This window comes from Pollicipes pollicipes, unplaced genomic scaffold, assembly GCF_011947565.3.
Source record: "Pollicipes pollicipes isolate AB1234 unplaced genomic scaffold, Ppol_2.1 Scaffold_1600;HRSCAF=1878_pilon_pilon_pilon, whole genome shotgun sequence".
Classification (NCBI taxonomy): domain Eukaryota; kingdom Metazoa; phylum Arthropoda; class Thecostraca; order Pollicipedomorpha; family Pollicipedidae; genus Pollicipes; species Pollicipes pollicipes.
In genome coordinates, this window is record NW_023595962.1 from 13,423,511 (window position 1) to 13,444,592 (window position 21,082).

The 21,082-nt window shown below is 56.2% G+C and overlaps 1 protein-coding gene across 1 annotated transcript; it reads right to left on the bottom strand.

The window, feature by feature from the left end:
• Positions 1-9,121: 9,121 nt before the first annotated feature.
• On the bottom strand, positions 9,122-19,768 carry LOC119104623 (pro-resilin). Its single transcript, XM_037228374.1, has 5 exons — positions 19,702-19,768; positions 12,055-12,204; positions 11,189-11,533; positions 9,387-11,020; positions 9,122-9,254 (listed from the first exon to the last, which is right to left on the bottom strand). The coding sequence occupies exons 1-5, from the start codon at positions 19,708-19,710 to the stop codon at positions 9,122-9,124; spliced, it is 2,271 nt and encodes a 756-aa protein (XP_037084269.1). The 5' UTR covers positions 19,711-19,768.
• Between the last annotated feature and the right edge of the window lie 1,314 nt (positions 19,769-21,082).

Sequence of the window (21,082 nt, forward strand, 5' to 3'; positions counted from 1 at the left end):
TCGGCGCGCCTCTCCGGGGCTCGTCGCCTGACCAGCGCCTGAGCTGCGCTCAGCCCGCTCACCCGTGGTGCCTCGGCGCGCCTCTCCGGGGCTCTGCCGGCTGCCAGGACGCGCCGTGGCGGCGCCGTTCGTGCAACAGCTGACTACGCCCCGGAGGGAGTGGGTGGGGCAGCCGGGAAGGCGGTGTCGCACTGGCTCTTGAGCCGATGATGAAATAGGATCACTGGCGACGTGGAATGAGATGGCGTTTTGTTGTTTTTTATTCTGTTAGAATGCTTCCTTCGTGTAGATCGGACGGCTTGATCATATCGGATGCTCGAGGGCTTTCTCGCTTTGGCACAAACCGTCCTAGCCAAACAAGATACTCTTTTCTCCTCAATGACGAACGTGGTTTGTTAGCGCCTGTATATGTTTGTAAGAATCTACCATGGCGAGCATTCACAACCTGCACAAATTTGACAGATGGATGCTTCACTAAAAGTGCCCGACACCATCTGGCTGGACAGCGGTTAAGCTTCGCGCAGTGTGCCACTGTCCATATGCCTGTCTGTCTGTCGGCCTGCTCGTCTGTCTGTGGCTCACAATGTCTGTCTGTCTGTCTGTCCATCGGGCACAATGTTTGTCTTTCTGAATGCCGGGGGCAGTGCATGAGCGGCCCCAACCAAAGCGGTCGAGAACTCTGTCAAAACAGTCAGACGACATCTAAGCACTGGTCCGGCTCATCGGACCGGTACCGAGCACTCCTCCAGAGTACCACGCCGGAGCCGGCACTCATGAGGAGCGACAGACCGGAGCCGACATTCCTGCGAAGCACCACACCGTAACCGACACTCGTGAGAAGCGGCAGAGCGGAGCCGACACTCCTGAGGAGCGGCAGACCGGAGCCGACATTCCTGCGGAGGACCACGCCGGAGCCGACACTTCTGAGGAGCGGCAGAGCGGAGCCGACATTCCCGTGGAGCACGACAATGGAGCCGACACTCCTGGGGAGCGGCAGAGCGGAGCCGACACTTCTGAGGAGAGGCAGACCGGAGTCGACATTCCTGCGGAGCACCACGCCGGAGCTGACACTCCTGAGGAGCGGCAGACCGGGCCGACACTCCTGAGGAGCGCCAGAGCGGAGCCCGTCAGCCGGCCGGGTGTGCCGGTCGACTGCCTGCGGGCGCCGGCGAAAGCGGGCCGCTCCCATTGTGGCCAGCCGGACGCGGCGGACTCCTTTTACCGGCCGAAGGTGCCGGAACTGCAGCTTCCGGTATCTCTGACCGCCAGAGGAGAGAGAGCGGGAGAGGGAGCAGGAGACAGGGGAGAGGGGAGAGGGAGAAAAGGGAGAAGGAAGAGGGGGAAGGGAGAGGGGAAGGGAGAGAGTGAGAGAGCAGGCTAGAGGTTAGGAGAGGCAGAGGGAGCTAGAGAGTAAGATGGTAGGGAAGAGAGTTAGAGAGCAAGGAAAAACGAGAGTAGTTATAACACTAGCGATACTACTGATGTAATGTAGCGGGTGTAATCTTAGGACAGGGCTCCAGATGGCAAGTAAATAAGATAATTTGTCAGACCCCCTAGTCTTGACAGATACGCCGTTGTTCCTTTTAGTTGTCTTTCATGACGGTCACTTTAAATCAAATTTTTATGAACCGAATGATCAAAAAGAATAAAACATCGTTAGATTGAGGACATCAACAATTCTTTATCTGTCTCACCACCTGTTAATTCCATTAACCATTAGCATAACCATACAACCATAGCATACGATTAATGACCCGCTCCTTAACATTAACCATTGACTTTTTACCCTAGAAATTCATGCGGCATGCCCCGGCGCGATCGATGCCCAAGAGGTTTGTAAGCCCTTCTGTATTTATTAACCCCTCTGAGTGAAAGATGTGGTGTATTCTGATATAAGGTGAAACATTGCTTGAGTTATTTCAGCCGCATCAACAATGAAATAAACTGCGTAGTCACGAAAAGTCACTACATAAAATGAACTGTGAATGTGAAGTCCCTACATAAAATAAGCTGTCTGGATGACAGGTGCACAAACTCTTTAAAAACCCTGACATACCACCTGTGTTAGCAGCTCCAGGATCCGCAACCTGCAGGGAGGGTTTGCCCCACAGGTCGGTCACTGAAATGTGATTCATTTGTTTTCTTTGTATGAAGCTCGCTCAAGTAAACTCTGGCACACTGAACCTAGGCACGCATTTTTATTCGATGGTACCCAGATGGTAGCCAAGCGGCGTTTTATTGTTGTCAGTTCGTATTGCATGTGTGTGTGTCATTTGCGCCTAGAGTTCACGCAACAACTTGATTAATCTAAAAGGCGGAAAACCATGACCTGGTTGAGGGCATTTGAGCGGTGACTGGGTTGGGGCATCAAATTTGTTTCGCATTCCAGTGCTTTACATTTTGAACGCGTGAAGCTAGATAATGTTTTTGAATCTCAGCATCGAATGATATTTGTGTGCTAAAGTTAGCTTTTTATGGCAAAAGAGTCACAATACGTTCATTATATCGCGTTGATTTGAGTGTTCCAAACACACTTGAATTTGATATAAATACATGTGAGGCACAATCGTGCCTTAAATTCATGTTTAAGTAGAAAACATGAAACCTTTCTTTGTAGGAAAGCTAACTTTAATTTACACCCATTGCTGTTTGAGAAGTTTTTTGCGTTGGGTTAATGCAACGCTAAGTCATTTCAAGCACGGCGAGGAGGACCAAACGTCAAATTTGTTAAGATTTAAGCAAGTACATGCCAAAGAATTATGTCGTTTTGTCATTTCATCGCAACCAATTCATCACCCACTGTTTTCAAAGTTTTTGCTTAACATTAAAGAGGCAAAAATAACGAATTAGCACGCAATTTATAGCGTGCTGCTGGTTAGATCCTAGTGAAAGACAGCCCTGGTCGAGGTCAAACATTTTTTTCTTCTTCTAAACGATTCAACCCAAACGTGAATGGATTTCTTCGATCAGAGCTCACTCAGAGCACGGCGCTTGTTGTGTGAGCCCTGACCCCTGTTATCCGCTTGTGTGGGCCCTGGCCCCTGTTATCCGCTTGTTGTGTGAGCCCTGACCCCTGTTATCCGATCGCGCAGTTCCGGGGCAACGGTAGAACTTGGCTGCGAAAGCTTCACGTGTTTCAATGCTCGGCACGGTCCGTCCTGTCCTTCGACGTCACTTAACCTTTAGTGCGGCCGCCGCCACCGGCACAGGCTAAATCTGTCAAGGACAAATAGCAAGCGCCTAAAGCGAATTGAGCCCACCCCACCACAGGTTGGTAGATCGGAAACCATGAGCTCTAACCAACTGAGTCACCGCGGCGCAGATCAAAACCGGTAGTCGAGCACTTAAGTGTTGTTCAAACGCCGTATGATACAAATACACCGGATGAATACATTAATGAGACATTTCGTCCTTTCATTAACCTACACCCTGATAAAGGGGTCGATACGATACCCTCGGGACTTCTTGAGGATGCTTCTCGGTTATGTTGTACAACCGCGCTAAAATTTGCAACGTCCTTTATGACATCTATTGCGCGCCATTCAGCACAAAAAACGTGCTTCTAGGTTTCTGGTTTCGGGGCAGCGGCGGTTTTTGAGCAACACTACACGGCCCCCGGCGCGGCCGGCGGGCCGTGCAGTGCGCTGCAGGTCTGGACAGCACCAGGTGTCTGGACTGAGCTGCAGGTCAGAACTGCACCAGGCGTCCGGACTGAATTGCAGGTCAGGACTGCGCCAGATGTCTGGACTGAGCTGCATATCAGGACTGCACCAGACGTCTGAACTGAGGTGCAGGTCAGGACTGCACCAGACGTCTCAACTGAGCTGCAGGTCAAAACTGCACCAGGCGTCTGGACTGAGCTGCAGGTCAGGACTGCACCAGACGTCTGGACTGGACGCAGATCAGGGCTGCATCAGGCGTCAGTACCAGAATGCAGGCCAGGACTGCATCAGATGTCACGACTGAACTGCAGGTCAGGGCTGCACCAAACGCTTCGACTGAACTGTACATCAGGACTGTACCAGACGTCTGGACTGAACTGCAGGTCAGGGCTGCACCAGACGCTTGGACTGAACTGTACATCATGACTGCACCAGACGTCTGGACTGAGCTCAGGTCAGGACTGCGCCAGGCGCCTGGGGCGGATGGAGGAAGAGCTGGACCCACTCCAGAATACTGCGCTGCATATTGACTGGCCTTAATTGGGCGAGCCGTCCAGCACTTCTGCTGACGAGAACAACTCGTCTTCATCCTGGCGGACATGCTTGCCCGCTCGGATGGGGTTCGGGTTAAACCCTGACCAGGTGAAAACCAATGTTTGCGAGCAGAATAGCCACGCGTGAAGTTCAGGACCGCTGGCCATGGACTGGATCGGGAAGTGTCATGCTGTAACAAAGGCAGAGCGGTGGAGCGGCTACTCTGAGGCGTGCTCGCTGAGGGCGGCGAATTCCTCGCGGTGAAGAATGCCACCGACGGGCTGTGGCCGGGAGGAGTCTCTGGGCGGGTGCCGCGGCTGGTTCCTGCAACTTAAGGAAGAGGTGCCCACCGTCGAGGGACGACGCACCAAGGGACGACGCACTGAGGGACGACACACTGAGGGACGACGCACTGACTGACGACGCATCGAGGGCGACGTGCTGAGGGACAACGCACTGAAGGACAACGCACCGAGGGACGACACACCGAGGGACGACGCACTGAGGGCCGACACACTGAGGGACGACGCACTGACGGACGACGCACCGAGGGCGACGTGCTGAGGGACAACGCACTGAAGGAAAACGCACCGAGGGGCGACATACCGAGGGACGACACACGGAGGGACGACGCGCTGAGTGATTACGTGGCGAGGGACGACGCACCGAGGGGCAACGCACTGAGGGATGACCGAGGGACGACACACCGAGGGACGACGCACTGAGGGACGACACACTGAGTGACGACGCACTGAGGGACAACGCACCGAGGGGCGACCTGCTGAGAAACAACGCACCGAAGGACAACGCACCGAGGGACGACACACCGAGGGACGACGCACTGAGTGATGACGTGGCGAGGGACGACGCAGTGAGGGACAACGCACTGAGGGACGACGCACCGAGGGGCGACGTGCTGAGGGACGACACACCGAGGGACGGCACACCGAGGGACGACGCACTGAGCGGAGCGGAGGGCCCGAACGGGGCCTCGGAGCCCTGGCCAGGCGGGAGGGCCGCGGGGTCCGCAGTCTGAGCTAACCGCTCCAGTGCCGTGTAACCGTTCTGGAAGCCGTGTCTCACTCTCCACCCATTGTGCTTACCTCGGCGGGGAGACGCGTGGTCGGGAGCTAACGTTGGGTTATCAGAGGTCTGAGCCGTCCGGCTCGGACCTCTGAGGCCTCGGACCTGAGACCTCGGACCTCTCAGGCGCTCGAGCGGCGCCGCAGCGCCCTCTCAGTTGGCCGAACAGCGGGCCCCGGCGCGAGGGAACGGCTCGCCTGGCGATCGGGCCCGCCTCCAGAGACCTGACCTCAGTGGCGCCGCCTGGCGTCGGGGTGGAGACGAGCCACGCTGTCAGGCACCTGCTGCCACAGCGCGGCCGTCAGGTGCGGAGGACGTCTCTCCTGCACTTGACGCACCGCTCGTGAACCTTCCTGTATGAACCGGTGGTCAGCTGTGGGCGTATGAAGGGAAGGGATGAAGCGTCGCTGGTCTTGCCGGCACTGAGCCGTGCGCCCGATTGCAGCCGTTCGCGTTCCCCGAAGATAAGCCTGTTTAGGGAGCGCGTGGTGCATGCTTATCACGTGCAATCTGCGGTCTGTAATCGCTTGTACGTCGCTGCTGCGGCATATATGCATATGATTGCCCGGAGCTGAGGCTTCTTTCCAATTAGGGTTTCGTGAACCCATAGAATAGAGTTTTGGTGCGTGATTTACTGCTTTTTATAGCTAGCCTGATTTTTGGTTTTGCTGCTACGTGAAATATCTTTATTTTGAAAAAAAAACACTAAAGAAGCCGTTAAGGTGATGTGACTGTCCTTTGTGACCATATCTGACTACACCATGAAACTCTTGGTCATTGTTCTTTGCATAATCATGAACCTCAGCCTCGGCTTTACGCTCAGTCGAACGCTTTAACCTATTGACCTGTGCTTGACCTATCGCCCTCTACCTAATCGATTATTGAACTTGCCCGTACACATAGTCAGACGTCTGCACCGTAGACTCTTCAGTGGCTTCATCGGTTTGAATTTCGTAACCATGTTGCCTGTTGGAGCATCACTGTTTCCATTATGTGTGTATCATAGCTCGTTTCAACTGTTCCTTGGCGGCATTCGTGCTCGCGCGACCACTTTCGACGGAAATGTTATTGACCATTGCGCAAAGTCGGCATAGTGACCAAAAACTTTGCTCACTTCATTGCATAATTTTTTAGAGTGGCTGATACGCCGACTGATAAGGATTTTGCAACCAGGGGATGGCAAACCAAATTGTTGTCTCGGAAATAATTATTGGTGTACCTGCGCCCCTAAGAGATCCTTCTGCAGCAGTGAGGGCCCCTGCGTCGGTCCGGGGCCAGATGTCCCGGTCACGAGGCCTTCGCATCAAGGAGGGGACCGGTGTATGATGATCCCACTTAGGGCCTCCGCACCCACCAAGGGGGCCACTATAGCCGCCATATCGGGGGCTGTATCTCCTGAATGGTCGCTGCTAGGGACCTCCGGATGGGGCGGAATGCCCTTCAGCTCCTGACTATAACACTTCACCTGCGTGGTTTCTAGTTCGAATGTGCTTTGAACGCTACTCGGGCTGATGTACACGGGTGTACCTGTCCTAATGACTCGATAGACTGTGCAGGTTGTATGGTGCTCGGCTAATCCAGCCCCTCGCAGCCAGCCGAGCTGCTCGATAACACCTGAGACGTGCTCGCAGCGCCTGCGACCTCCAACCCCTCGAGCACAAAAGTTGACGATCTTCCGTACGTCGACGAACTGTGTCACGTCGTACGACCCGTTCGCAGTCATGCAGATGCAGTAACGAATGACCAAGAGAATAACAACATGCGCTCTGGCCTTCAGTGTGTTCGCAAGCGGCAGAAGGCGGGCGTGGCAGAAAACGATCCGAATGCCCGTACGTTTGAAAGACATGGCGTTGATGCCCGCGTGTTAGCTCGGATGGCGGTCGAGGTCGAGCCCCAGGTTTTGTCACCGTGCCTGCACAGCTCCCTACGGACCCGCAGAAGTTTCCGTGACCGGCGGGCGGCTCGTCAACATGGCTGGTGTGCCCAGTACCAATATTTGAGCCTTGGTGGTGTTGGCCTTCATTCCATTTTGAAAAAGCCATTGATAGCCGGAGTCGAGAGGGTCTTCATGAGAGTGGTTGCGTCTTCTTGAGTCTTCATGAGAGCAATTATGGCTGCCAAAACTTGTTCTTTACTGGTGGCCAAAATTTGTATGGCATGTGCTAACTGAACAGCGGTGACACGGTAGGGCACGTGTAGACGTGGGTCGATTGTCAACAGCGTATGTAAGACGCTCAGCGTATGCGCATGTGTGCAGATATCTGTCGTTTGCGAACAGTGTATGTGCTTGAGGACTATCATTTCAAGGCGACTAGGTGGCAGTAGTTAGCACTAATATGTGTTCTTATCGAACAGTATGCAAGCGGTATAAGCTTGGGCCTCACGTAAGGGACATGTCAATGAAGCTATTTGCTGTGTCTATATGCCTAGATATAGGTGTGAAGGTATGCACATAAAGAGAGAGAGAGAGAGAGAGAGAGAGAGAGAGAGAGAGAGAGAGAGAGAGAGAGAGAGAGAGAGAGAGAGAGAGAGAGAGAGAGAGAGAGAGAGAGAGAAAGAGAGAGAGAGAGAGAGAGAGAGAGAGAGAGAGAGAGAGAGAGAGAGAGATGTATATATATATATATATATATATATATATATATATATATATATATATATATATATATATATATATATATTTATATATATATATATATGCATATGTGTATATATATATATATATATATATATGTATATGTATATATATATATATGTATATGTATATATATATATATATATATATATATATATATATATATATATACGTGTGATACATATATGTATATATACATGTATGTAAATTATCTGCATGCATATTTGTGCGCGTGTGTATACATATCAACTTGTTTGAAACTTGTTTGTACGTGCGTCGTGTTTTTCCGACATGAACCGTGCCTTCTCCCGGTAACCTCAGCGCCAAGTGTTGCGTTCTTATGGTTTATTGAGCAAACATATGCCCCCTGGTTCGGCGAGCATCGATAAGAATGATAAATAACTTCACATGTAGGGAAAAGACACCACGCTGGCATAGTCTGGTAGCAGCAGCAGTCTGGCAGCGGCAGCCGTGGCGAGAGACGCGGATGTAGCAAAACAACTGCCAACGCGAGACCGGCGTAACAATCAACATACCGGACGGCGGGTGGGCTCTGACCCTACGGGCTCGGACCCTATGGTGGGCTCTGACCCTATGGGCTCGGACCCTATGATGGGCTCTGACCCTGCTTTGTCTCAGCCAGCTACGCACTCGGACGTCACTCCACAGCAGAGCACCACACACGCAATGAAATCACTATGTACAACAGCCGTACGTGAGTATTGGTAGGTACTCTGAGCTAATAATGCGAACAAATGACCGCACTCGTACGCACTGGCGCAGCACACGCACGCGCGCACGCATTCACGAGCACGAGTACCCACCGCGCTGGGGCCCACGTGGGCCCCGTGACTCGGGTCCAGGTGGGGCGGAGGGCCTCCAGCCGCGCCTCCACAGAATGGGCTGGGAGCCGCCGGCCGGTCGGCGGCGCCCCTAACTGGTGGCGCCGCCTGCCGGCGTCGCCGCCCGACGGTGACGCCGTCTACGCAGTGTCGCCCGCGCTGGTGGCGCCACCTGCGCGGGCGGCCGGCGCCGGCGGAGGAAGGTGAGACTGCACGCCTCTACTGACGGGCGAAGGCGACGCTCCGACGCCGCGGTGACGTCACCGTCAGCAGTGACGTCACAGCGCCGGGAGCGTCGCGCGGCGCGCGGGGCTCTCTCCGGCTCTCGCTCGCTCGCTCTCTCTCGCACAATAAGTTAATCTGCTCCGCTACTCTTTCGCCTCGGTGCCGACGGCGACGACCGCCTCGACGACCTTCTCGCCGATGGCGGCGCCACCGGACGTTACCGGCCGACCGACGACCGTCTCAACGTTGATGGACCGCCGCTCGCCGGCAGGGGCGCTGAGGTCGGGGGAGGCGAGCGTGTAGGCCGGCGCCGGCACGCTCTCTCCGTCCGCCACGTTCAGCGGCAGCCAGGAGTCAGCGCGCTCGGCGGCGGCGGCCGCCTGCTTCGGCGCCGCCGCCTCGCCGCGCTGGCGCGGCTCCACCGCGTCGGTGGGGCTGACCAGCGCGGCGGCTGACGGCCGGCGCACCGACGGCCGGTCGGCGCGCTTGTGTGGCGCGCCGTAGCCGGAGCTGGGCGCCTTGGGCGCGCCGTAGCCCTTGCTCGGCTCAGCCTTGTAGACGTGCACCGGAGGCCGCACGCCCTGGTAGATGATGATTGGCGGCTTGTTGTACGCCTTGGGCGCCGGCAGGTAGACGGGCGCTGCCTTGGCTGGCGCGCCGTAGTGGCTGCTGGGCCGCGGCGCGGGGTACTTGCCTCCGCCGTGTCCGCCGCCGTGTCCGCCGCCGTGTCCACCCTTTCCGCCGTGTCCGCCGCCGTGTCCGCCCTTGCCGCCGTGTCCGCCGCCGTGTCCGCCGCCGTGTCCGCCCTTGCCGCCGCCGCCGAGTCCGCCTCCGTGACCTCCCTTGCCGCCGTGTCCGCCGCCGTGTCCGCCGCCGCCGCCATGGCCCTTAGAGGGAGCTCCGTAGTGGCTGCTGGGACGCGCAGCCGGGTAGCCCTTTCCGCCTCCGCCATGGCCCTTTGAGGGCGCGCCATAATGGGAGCTGGGCCGGGGGGCCGGGTACTTGCCCTTAGGGGCTCCGTAACTGCTGGAAGGCCGGGCCGCCGGGTACTTTCCGCCGCCTCCGTGTCCGCCTCCGTGTCCGCCTCCGTGGCCTCCCTTACCGCCGCCGCCGTGTCCGCCGCCGTGACCTCCCTTTCCGCCGCCGCCGCCGTACCCGCCGCCGCCGCCGCCGTGGCCGCCGCCGCCGCCGCCGTGGCCACCGCCGCCGCCATGGCCCTTAGATGGGGCACCATAGCCAGAAGATGGTGCCTTCGGGACACCGTAGCCCTTGCTGGGAGGAGGTCCGTAACCCTTGCTGGGAGGGGGTCCGTAGCCCTTGCTGGGAGGAGGTCCGTAGCCCTTGCTGGGAGGGGGTCCGTAGCCCTTGCTGGGAGGAGGTCCGTAGCCCTTGCTGGGAGGGGGTCCGTAGCCCTTGCTGGGAGGAGGTCCGTAGCCCTTGCTGGGAGGAGGTCCGTAGCCCTTGCTGGGTGCCTTCGTGATCTGGTAAACCGGAGGCTGTTGGTACACGTGAATCGGGGGATGTCCGGCGTAGATGATGTGCGGGGCGGGGGTGGCCTTGGCCTTGGGGGCTCCGTAGGACGAGTGTGGCTTGGGGGCCGGGTATCCCTTGGCCTTGGGGGCACCGTAGGACGAATGAGGCTTGGGAGCCGGGTATCCCTTCGCCTTGGGGGCTCCGTAAGACGAATGAGGCTTGGGGGCCGGGTATCCCTTGGCCTTGGGAGCACCGTAAGACGAATGCGGCCGGGGGGCGGGATAGCCCTTGGCCTTGGGCGCACCGTAGGAGGGCGCCGGCTTGTGAGGGGCGCCGTAACTAGGCGACGGCTTGCTGGCGGACACGTACTGGGGCTCCGGAGCCGGCACGTAGACAGGCGCCGGCGCTGGCGGCGCCTTGATGTAGACAGCGCTATCGCTGGAGCCGTGCGCGCTGTATCCGCCACCTCCGCCGCCGCCGCCGTGGGCTCCCTTTCCGCCGCCGTGTCCGCCTCCGTGTCCTCCCTTGCCGCCACCACCGCCGTGTCCGCCACCGCCGCCGCTGTAGCCGCCGCCGCCGCTGTGGCCGCCGCCGCCGCCGCCATGGCCGCCGACGCTATGGCCACCGCCGCCGTGGCCACCGCCGCCGCTGCTGTAGCCGCCGCCGCCGCCGCCATGGCCGCCGATGCCATGGCCACCGCCGCCGTGTCCGCCACCGCCGCTGTAGCCGCCGCCGCCGCCGCCGTGGCCGCCGCCGCCGCCGCCGTGGCCGCCGCCGCCATGACCCTTAGACGGAGCACCGTAGCCAGACAGCGGTGCCTTCGGGGCGCCGTACCCAGAGGAGGGTGCCTTCGGTGCGCCGTAGCCCTTGCTGGGCGGAGGTCCGTAGCCCTTGCTGGGAGGAGGTCCGTAGCCCTTGCTCGGTGCCTTATGCGCCACATAGGGCGCAGGGGTGTTGACCACGTGGACGGGAGGCTGCGAGTCGGACTGGTAGATCAGCACGGGGAGCTCATGGTGGGGCAGCGGCACGTATTTGACCGACTGGGGCACCTTGTAGCCACCCTTGCCGTGGCCGTACCCCTTCTGCAACGACAGGCGAGGGAGGTCTGTTAGTCGGGAGATCGGCTGGCGTTCGGGGATTCGCTGCGAGCGCTTTGGCGGAACTGCCATCGAAGCATAGGGCAAGAGTTACGTTTAAGCACTTACAAATCAAACGCAAATAGTTCAAAACAGTTTTAGGAAGCGTCGCCGGGACACAATGTACAAATTTATCCTGCGTGGTGCTCCCCCGATTGCCTTCATCGCCCGCGGCTTAAAATCAGGACAGCTCAGCTCGACTGTTTCCTGACCTAGCAAGTTCGCACCAGGTCAGACCGCTTCAGACCACTCCGTGACGCTCGAACAGCGCATCCGGCCGACCGATTTGTGCAACCGCCGCGGCCTCAGGGAGCAGCCCGGACTCCATCTGGCAGTGGGTGGAGGCAGCCCCAGGGACCCACTTAGGCCCCTTCCGACCTAGGTGAAGACAGCCCCTGATATCCATTCGGGCCCATGCTGACCGTGGGTGAAGACAGCCCCTGAGATCCATTCGGGCCCATACTGACCGTGGGTGGGGGCGGCGCGGGGAAGTGAACGATCGGCGGCTTCTCCCCGCTGTAGACGATGGGGCCGGCGTACTTGACGGGCTGCTTGTAGCCGTACCCCTCACTCGAGACCAGCGAGAGCCCCGCTGCCAGCAGCAGCGCGGGCAGGAACTGAAACAGGTCCAGGTGTCAGAGCGGTGACGTCAGATGTGTGGCATCAGACGTGTGACGTCAGACTGCCGTGGCGGCCTCCATCAGCAGTTGCGCGGGCAGGAGCTCAAATGGCGAAATGAGCGCGAGTGATGTGGGTGGGTGCAGGAGGTAGTTATATGTCCTTGAGCCAAACGCTCATAAAAACGTTAATGCTGTGATGTCGCATGGAAACAAATTCATTCAGAAGCGTTGCATAGAAGACTTCCTGTCCCCGCCTCGTGGTGGGTTTCTTGCTTCCTGCGGCGACAATATGTGTGTGACATTGGGTAGGGCATATGTACACATGAATGTACTTATATGTATACCGTATGCATGTGTGTGCATGGTGTATAAGACCGTCGTGCACCTAAGGTGGAAAAACAATCCACCAATAGAGCCAAAGTGCTCCAGGTGGCAAAGACCGACCCAAGGACAGTCCAACTATGAACCGAACAAAGACCATGGCACAGCCTTTTAAATCCAAGGCATTCTTCCGCACCAAGTTTCCATATCTCGGAACGATGCGTTTAGCCATGCTGTGCGACAGATCCGACTGCTAGTCTTTGACGTGGTGTAAGCAGTACACACCCTGTCGTGCAGTTATCAAAGGCTGTTTACCATCGACGCTCATTTCCGACCGATCAACAGCGGCTTGAAATACTTAAAACAAGCGGAACGATATGAAAGGCGCACACGTTTTTTCCCTTTGTCTCTCAGACCTGCTTAGCGGAGGGCACCATGCATGGATCCTGTCCAGTGGGAGGACACCACGCCCAGCCTGGCAGCCCAGTCTGGTGAGCGCGGCCCGCGGCGTACCCCCACCCTGACCCTGTGTATGCTCCTGAACTCGGTGACCGTAGCCCCCCTGCCCGGGATCGTCCCTGATCACGCCAGAACGTTACACCGCCATGTGACGCTCAGATGCAGTCCGACGGCTGGCTCTGGAGAGGCGAGCCGTTACCAGGTCTCGCTGTGACCGATTTCCGACGTCTGACCCAGAGCCCCTGGCGCCGTTCTGATTGGTGTTCCGATTTCGGCGCGCCGCGCGATTGGTCGACGCTCTCCGGTGATGCGTCGGTGCCGGCGTTAGATCTCGAACGCGATCGCGTGTGTGTTTTTGGACGCGTGGTCAGGGCCGCTGGTAGCCTTGGTGACCACTGTGAGGACTTTCAGTTGAAAAGAGACGGTCTGGTACAGTCAAACGCTGGGGTGAAATAAGGCAGCCAGGTGTCACTGACGTCAAAGTCTAAGAGAGAGCACATCATCAATCGAATCATGGTGCAGATTTAGAAAACAAACAGATGGTGTAACTGCTTCAGTTGACATAAAGCTAGCCAACCATCCTTACCGCCAAACAAACTGAATGCGGACAATTCGATTGCAAAGTCTATCAGAAGTATTGACCCTTAAATGGATCAGATTTCGGGTAATTAGAACCAGTGATGTCGTTTTAACATGCAAAATATCATCAGCGACGTCATTGGCATGAAAAACACCATTCATGATAACGATGTCACCCGTAAGAGGCTCCGTGAGCACCGACATCTACATCTACGGCAGCGGCAGATGTCGGAGCTGTTCAAACCGAGCTGACCGCCACTCTGGCAGCGTGCCAAAGTCTGTTGACTCGCGGCGTCGACCAGGGCGGTCGCTGACCCGCTAGCCTGGTTTCTGCTTGGTTGCCATGGTTACAACTGCGGTGACGCGGCCATTTTCCCTCCCACGCGAGGTGAAAGCCGGCCGGCGAGACGCCCAGCAGACGACCCTCCACACACGACGCTGAGTGATCCGCCGTTTATAACACACACCGGCGGGGCCAACGACACCGGCGAACGGCGAAACGATCCAGCCAACTACCGAAAAATCAGCCGAGTGACTGGAAAACTGAAGGACCAATTCGTCTTCCGACCAACAAACCCACACAGCAAACCGGAGACGGCTGGTGGTTGACCCTCACAATAATCAACAAACCTCACCGTCAGCGACCGGCCTCTACACCGGACCGGACCGGACCGGACCGGCCTCGCGAGCCGCTTCGCCTTCGTGACGAGACAGTCCACCCCTGGCCGTCAGCGCGGCGGTCCGTCGGTTCAGAGGGCTCAGACGCGTCACGCGCCTCCGTCGTGACGCCGCACGCGTCACGCGCCTCTGTCGTGACGCCGTCTGGGCGGCCGGGAGGCCCCGGCCGAGCCGCCAGATGGCGCCGCGGAGAGCAGGCCTGGGCCGGGCCGGTGCGGCGGGCGCCCGTCCGCCGGGAGTCTGCCGTCAAGCGGGGCGGAGCGGCGGCCGGCGCGCGCGCGGGAGCCGAGCTAGAGCCGGGCTCGAACACGCCGAGATTGGCAGAGGAGCTTGAGTATTGCCGGTGTCGGTACCAAGGCCACGTCAATGCCCTTAGTTCTGACCACAGTTGAAATAAAATAGGGCTTTCTAAGGTTTTACATCTGATTTGCCTCAGACGGTGTAAGTATCACTCATCTAAATTGTTTGCACTTGGTTTCGACCGCGGTCTGGGAAACATGCCTGCGGAAGAGCCGAGACAAGATACTAGCATTCCACATAACACGTTAGCCCGAATAATTGCATCGCCTTTACAGGTAAAACAGCTTATGGCTGGGGCATACACGTTAGCAGCTCAAGAGCCGTTTCGGGGAGCCACTGGCGAGTTAGCACGAATGCGTCAGCCCCGTAGTCATTATAGCTCGTGCTGATCAAACTCGGTCTGAAAGCTGCATGACACGAGCTACTTGTCCCAGACGAAATACGAGAGGAGCAACAAACCCGAGGAGCGACGGCAGACGGTGGTGAAGGAGATCGGGCAGCGGGGCCCAATCAGCCCCTGCTGGAGCACCGCGCACGCCGCCACGCCCTGAGCAGACACCCCAAGCCGAGGACAGTCGGCAGGACGGGGAGGACGGCGCCGCTCCGAGGACAGGCGGCGGCGAGGCTCCTCGGCCGTCGGCGCGGTCCCGTTACCCAGCCAAGGTCCATGGGGTCGTTTGGTGTTAGTGGGCCACGCAGGCCAGCTGCGGCCAGCTGACGTCCGGCGCTGGAGCCCCAGGCTAGCGGGCCGGGCCGGGCTGCGCTTGGTCAGCTTGTCTCTGCCGCCCGCCGCCTGGCTGCTGCCGGCCGTGCTGTGCGAGCTGTCGGCCGCCGGTCACCCGCACAGTAATACGTGGAGGAGACGGCCGATCGGCGTATCATCTCTGGCCTGTCGCAACACGCATGTGGCTAGTGCATGATGATGTAGATAGCGTATATAGTGCATGCGATAGTACATGATAGTTCGTGTGGACAGTGCATAACAGTCATTACACCGATCGCGCTATTTGTAGCAGAATTGGCAAAACGCCAGCTAGGCGTGAGACTCGGGGGGGCCCCCGGACAGACATGCCGTCGTGTTCAGAAACACTACCAGTTGAGCCACGCTACGAAGGCGCGTGACTTAGCTCGGCGGCCTGGAATTCAACAATTTTGTCTTTTCCGCGGTAGGCCCATGACCATGCTTAACACATGATCTCACGGAGTACGAAATAACTCTTGAAGCTCCAAGCCATGATTGCTAAGTTGGCGTGATAGGTACGCTGCTAAGTTGGGACGTTACATGACACATTCATGCAGCTGTAAGTAAATTTATAGTAAAGATATCTTGCTGATGTCGATGCTAGGATGGAAAAGCTCGCCCCTTGGAAACAAGTATGGAAATCACGTACATGCGCCGTTTTGGAAGGCATATTCGTGCTTTCAGTTTTGTATCGGAAACTGATCTACCTAGAATGGGACCGCCCTACCGCTCGGAAACCGGACTGGCGTCGAAGGAAAAGAACACGAGAGCACCGCCGCCAGAGCGCCGAACCCGTGAACGGAGGAGGCGCCCGGTGAAAGGCACGCGCGTATGCTAATGGGCAGCAGCAGTGGGTTCCATTCGCAGACGTACATTACGGCCGAGGAGAAACGTCGGCGACCACCGACCGCCGCTTCGCCGCATGTCGCTAATGACACGGAGAAGGCCGCCGAGACTCGTGACATAACGGAGGACGAGGCGAGACTCGCGACGGGACGAGGACTCGCGACATCTGCGAGGCGGCGTTCCCATCGGGGCGGCAAGAAAGCCGCCTCACGCACCTGGCTTGCAGACAGACTGAGGGCAAGAAACAACCCACTCCGGACATCTGCGGTAGAAATCTTACAGCCGTTCTTGTGTTGTTGGAGAGAGCGCAGGGCGCCACTGACGAGCGCTGCACATTTGTCGAGACAATGCCGTCGCTTGTACGGTCCAGTGCAGCATCCTGTTATCGATATCATGGGCTGGATCACTGAGTTGAAAGTGCTGTGTATGGATGATGCACACCAACGTGGTTTTCACTTTGTGTTCCGTATGCATGGCACCACCTGTTGAGAACCCTTTCAGTCGACGCTGCAAAAAAGTGGGCGGCCTTTGGAATAAAGCCCGTGCGGATGCGTGAAATGTCCTTTCACTAGGCGGCCCAGGACGCGCTCCCATGACGCGTAATGCGCCGGACGCGCTGGGAAAGGCCCTGGCATTCACTGGGCACTTCCAACATGCTAGGGCGATTTCACACCCGAAGCCTCCTGCTCTTGTGGTGTGACCATAGTCGAAAGAGCTCTCGAGGCTTCAAGCGCACTGGGCTTGAAATGCGAACAGGATGCACGTCGAGCTTTGTTCAATGTCGAGTGTGCGCAATGTTTTCAGCAGCCACGGCCACGTGAATGTCCGTCCAGCGATGCTGCATATCACCACCAACTCGCGCCTGTGCTTGATCGCAACGTTTGTCAGATAGACCTTTGAGTCCAATGTGTGCCAATCACCTGACCACAATGTGAAACAAAATCACTTGGGTAAGGAGTTGTAACGTTACTGCCGTGATGAAAGCTCATCACCGGAAGACACCACCGTAACCAATGGACAGTCGTGGCAAACGCGTCAAAAACTAAAACTTGCCGCGAATAAGAACAACATCATGGCACCTACATTCATCCCGGCGCCTGTTTCGATGGCGCCCGTGTGCCCCCCCCCCCCCCCTTCCCCCCGCCCTGCTGACCGGGTCCGCCGTCGGATCGGCCTGGGCGCGCGGTGCGAGTGACGCCAGAGGCGCCGCCAGGCGCGCCGGCCCCATGTAAAGCAGGGAGAAAACGGCCCGGCTCCGAGCCGCCGCGCTGGAAAGCGCGGAGCTGACCGCATTCTGTCGGTCGATGGGCCGGGCGCTCGGGCGGATCCGCCGCCGGCGCCAGCCGTGCTACATCGGCCAGACGGGGTCAGGCGCGCGCCCGGGCGGCTGCCAGGACCTCAAAGGAGCCGGCAGGACCGCGGAGGAGCCGTGAGGAGCTTAGAGGAGCCGGCAGGACCTCTGAGGAGCCGTGAGGAGCCTTAGAGGATCCGGCAGAACCCCCAGAGGAACCGAGAGGACCTCAGGGGAGCTGACAGGACCTCGGAGGAGCCGTAGAGGACCTTAGAGGAGCTGGCAGGGCCCCAGAGGAGCTGGCAGAACCTCGGAGGAGCCAGGAGGAGCTCAGATGATTAGCAAATGCCTCTAAAAGATTACAATTTGAGCTCTTTCACTGCACCCATGAATAACCCGAACAGCCAACTGCCGGGGGCTGTGAGAAGCTAAGCCAGAGGGTTTTGACTGGCTCTCGGTCTGGTTTATTTCGATGCAAATCATAAGTTTTAAATCATGTGTAGCTACGAATGAAAGAAGTGTTTGTCAACGCAATGCTATCCCATAAACTCTTTCGTTTATATTCGATGAATAATGAATATTACTCTAGTAGTTTAAGCATTTACCTACCGGCTTTGAGACACTGTCTCAACATGTGTGGATGGGAGTGTAAAGTAGTTGGTTAATAGGCCATTGTGAGTTTCTTCCATAATTTTTCCATTTCATTTGTTCTGTACTATACTTTCCTGCGCTGCAGGATGCATTAACATTGCTTTATCGGCGGAGTTATGAGTTAATGAATAAAGTATGACCTGTCTCAATCGTAGATTTCTTTCCAATTTCAGGTAATAGATGAGACAAACGCGTAATGGTTGCCTAGATATTTCAGGCTCAATTCTGTGCAAGCGTCATATGATGGCAAACAAAATTACTTTAAACAAAACAAAAATACTACTAACTCTACAGCTCGTGCCAAAATCATCCCTCACCCACACTTCTAGGGCAAAATCAACGGGCGCATCAAGATTGTTTTGTGCGGCTTTACATTTTAACATTCCTCAACGTTCCAAATCGTTGGATGGGTCACAACATGACGTTTAGCACTGTCAACATTTTACGCCCGCAAGAACCTGACGAGCATGTGAAAGCACGAAAACCAGACTGGAGCTCCGCCAGCACCCCTCACGTGGAATCGTCAAGGTTACTTTTACGCCAATGGACGCGGAACTGGACGACTGGGTCGACCTTGAGTATCCAGTTTTTGTTCACGGCATGCCTGGCAGCCGGACGAGGAGCGCATCAAGAACAGGTTCTTTAAGCAGCCAGACCAGAGGAGCAACATTGCGCGGTGATGTCACGTACGGTTACCGTGCAATGGTGGTACAACACGTGTGACGCAAGAGCTGGCAGCGTTTGCTTGGGTAAGCCGTTCAAGGTATTTGAACTAGAATATTGTTTTGCATGTTTAAACTATTATTTTGGATGCTGTTAAGTACTCTACGAGCGAGGTTTTTTCGCAAGGAGCACTTGGACACACACATCGCTATCCTTTGAGGAATATCCTTGATATTATTACATGCTCTAACGCTTTTATTACATGCTCTGGCGCAGAGATTGAGAATGGCCGGCACGGCACTGTATAGTGTTCTTCTCATTAGCATCTCGCCTTATACCTATGAGTTGTAGTCACATGTCGCGTTCACATCAGTGTAAATGGCCAGAGAGTGAAAAATGGCCAACTGGTATTCAGATGACATGTTTGTTAACAGGAAGTTGAGTCCTTATAGTGGAGGCAATATTACTAACAGACACAAACTCTTGTGTGTGAATCGTAGACATGGATGTTTCACGACGGCATAAACAAGCCTTGGCCCCAAAACAATATTTGAAACAATGGTGTAACGTCAGGGAAACTTGGCAAGATTTGACCTAAAAATGATTGCCTTACTAAAAGACGCCTCTTAATTCAAGGAAAAAAGTATTTTAGTCCACTAAGCCGTTGGGTTTGCTAGAATAGCACGCAAGTGCACTCTAAAGAACACCAGCAAGTGTATTCTAGAACAGAACAGCACCAATTAATTCAGAACACGCGGACTGATCACTGAAGCAGCGAACGTTTACGTCTGTCATTGAAGCACCACATCTGCCAAGCAGGGGTCTGGTCGCCACCTATTTTCAAAGTCCCTCGGATTGCAACGAGGGCCGACTCTGACCACTTGTGCGCACCCATGCCGCTGTCGGCGACTTTGGTCGCTAGATGTCAGCATCTGCGCTGGCCGGGTCGAGCCGGGCTACTTACCAGCCTCATGGTCTGTCCGTGGCTGTGTTCCGACACCAAGTGAGTTCGCCACAGAGGGAATCTAAAAGCTAACGTATACTACCCCAGGTGCCTTATATCCCGGCGACTCTCGGCCAATCAGCGCCCGCCGCCGCCTGCGCCTCAACCAATCAGCGGCGCCCGTCGCGGCCTGGTCTACTTCGCACCGAAGAATCCGGGTCAGCTGCGCAGGGTATAGCCGGGATGGGCCTGGCTCCCGCCCTCTCTCCCCTCTCTCTTTCTCTCGCCGCACCGCGGACAGCCAGTCTGGAGGAATTTGTCTCATTCTCACTGGTGAGCACCGCGTACCTCGTCCTAAAATCGTTCCCACTTATCTCGATTTTTTGGTCTGCTGTCGACCCCGCTGTGTAAAATGATTCGTGACCGGTATCAGATAAAACCCTAATAACAGATAAAACTTAAGTCTTTTTCTTGCATTATCCGGCTCCTCGTTCGCATCCTTTCACGTGTAATATCATTTCGAATGCATCGATGCTATTCTTACAAGGTTCCTTCCTATCGCAGACTTTGAATTTTTTTCCTACATCATGCAACCCTTTATTTCATTACGTCATGCTAACCGTCCGCCACACTCGCTAGCATGAATGTTCTTCCCGCTGTTGTCCAATTTCTCCCATAGCATGCAGCGTGTCCCTCCCATCTCCCGGCGCGTAAAGCGGGCGCAAAGCGGGCGTAAAGCTGCGTGCCTTCTAACGGGCCGCTTGCGTAACCGTGAAAGCAGCGCCCAGAAAGTATGCTTATTAGCCCGGCTGGCCGATCTTCCGATGGTTGTTCTCCGGCGTTTCAACAAGCCGGTGTCCGGCCATTTCGTCACATACCGGGCCATGCTGCCTCAAAACTGACTTACAGGCGGATAATAACAGATCTGGTTTTGAAGAGTGCTCGGAGACGGGAGCAGCTGGGAGGGAGACAAATGGTCAGTCGGAGAGAGAGAGAAAAAGAGAGAGAAAGGGGCAGAGAGGGTGGGAGAGAGAGAGAGAGAGGGAGAGAGAGAGAGAGAGAGAGAGAGAGAAAGGAAGAGAGAGAGGGAGATATATTTCATCCTTTTAATCTGGATGCAACATAATATTGACGGGATCATCAGCGTTCGTGTTTCATAGAAATTGCACGCAGCAGGCGGTGTAAAATATTTGAATTCTGTGCGTTCCTTGAAAATGATTTAATTCATTGCGTGGGTTTGACAGAATTCAAAGTGCACACACATACACTTAAATAAGACCCATGAGTCACTCCTTACTCGCAATAACGACTGAGGAATTTGATTGACCATGTGAAGTGAAAACAGTAAAGTATACCTCGCATTACAGGCCGCCCGGCCAAGTGTCCCACCCAAACGCAAGCA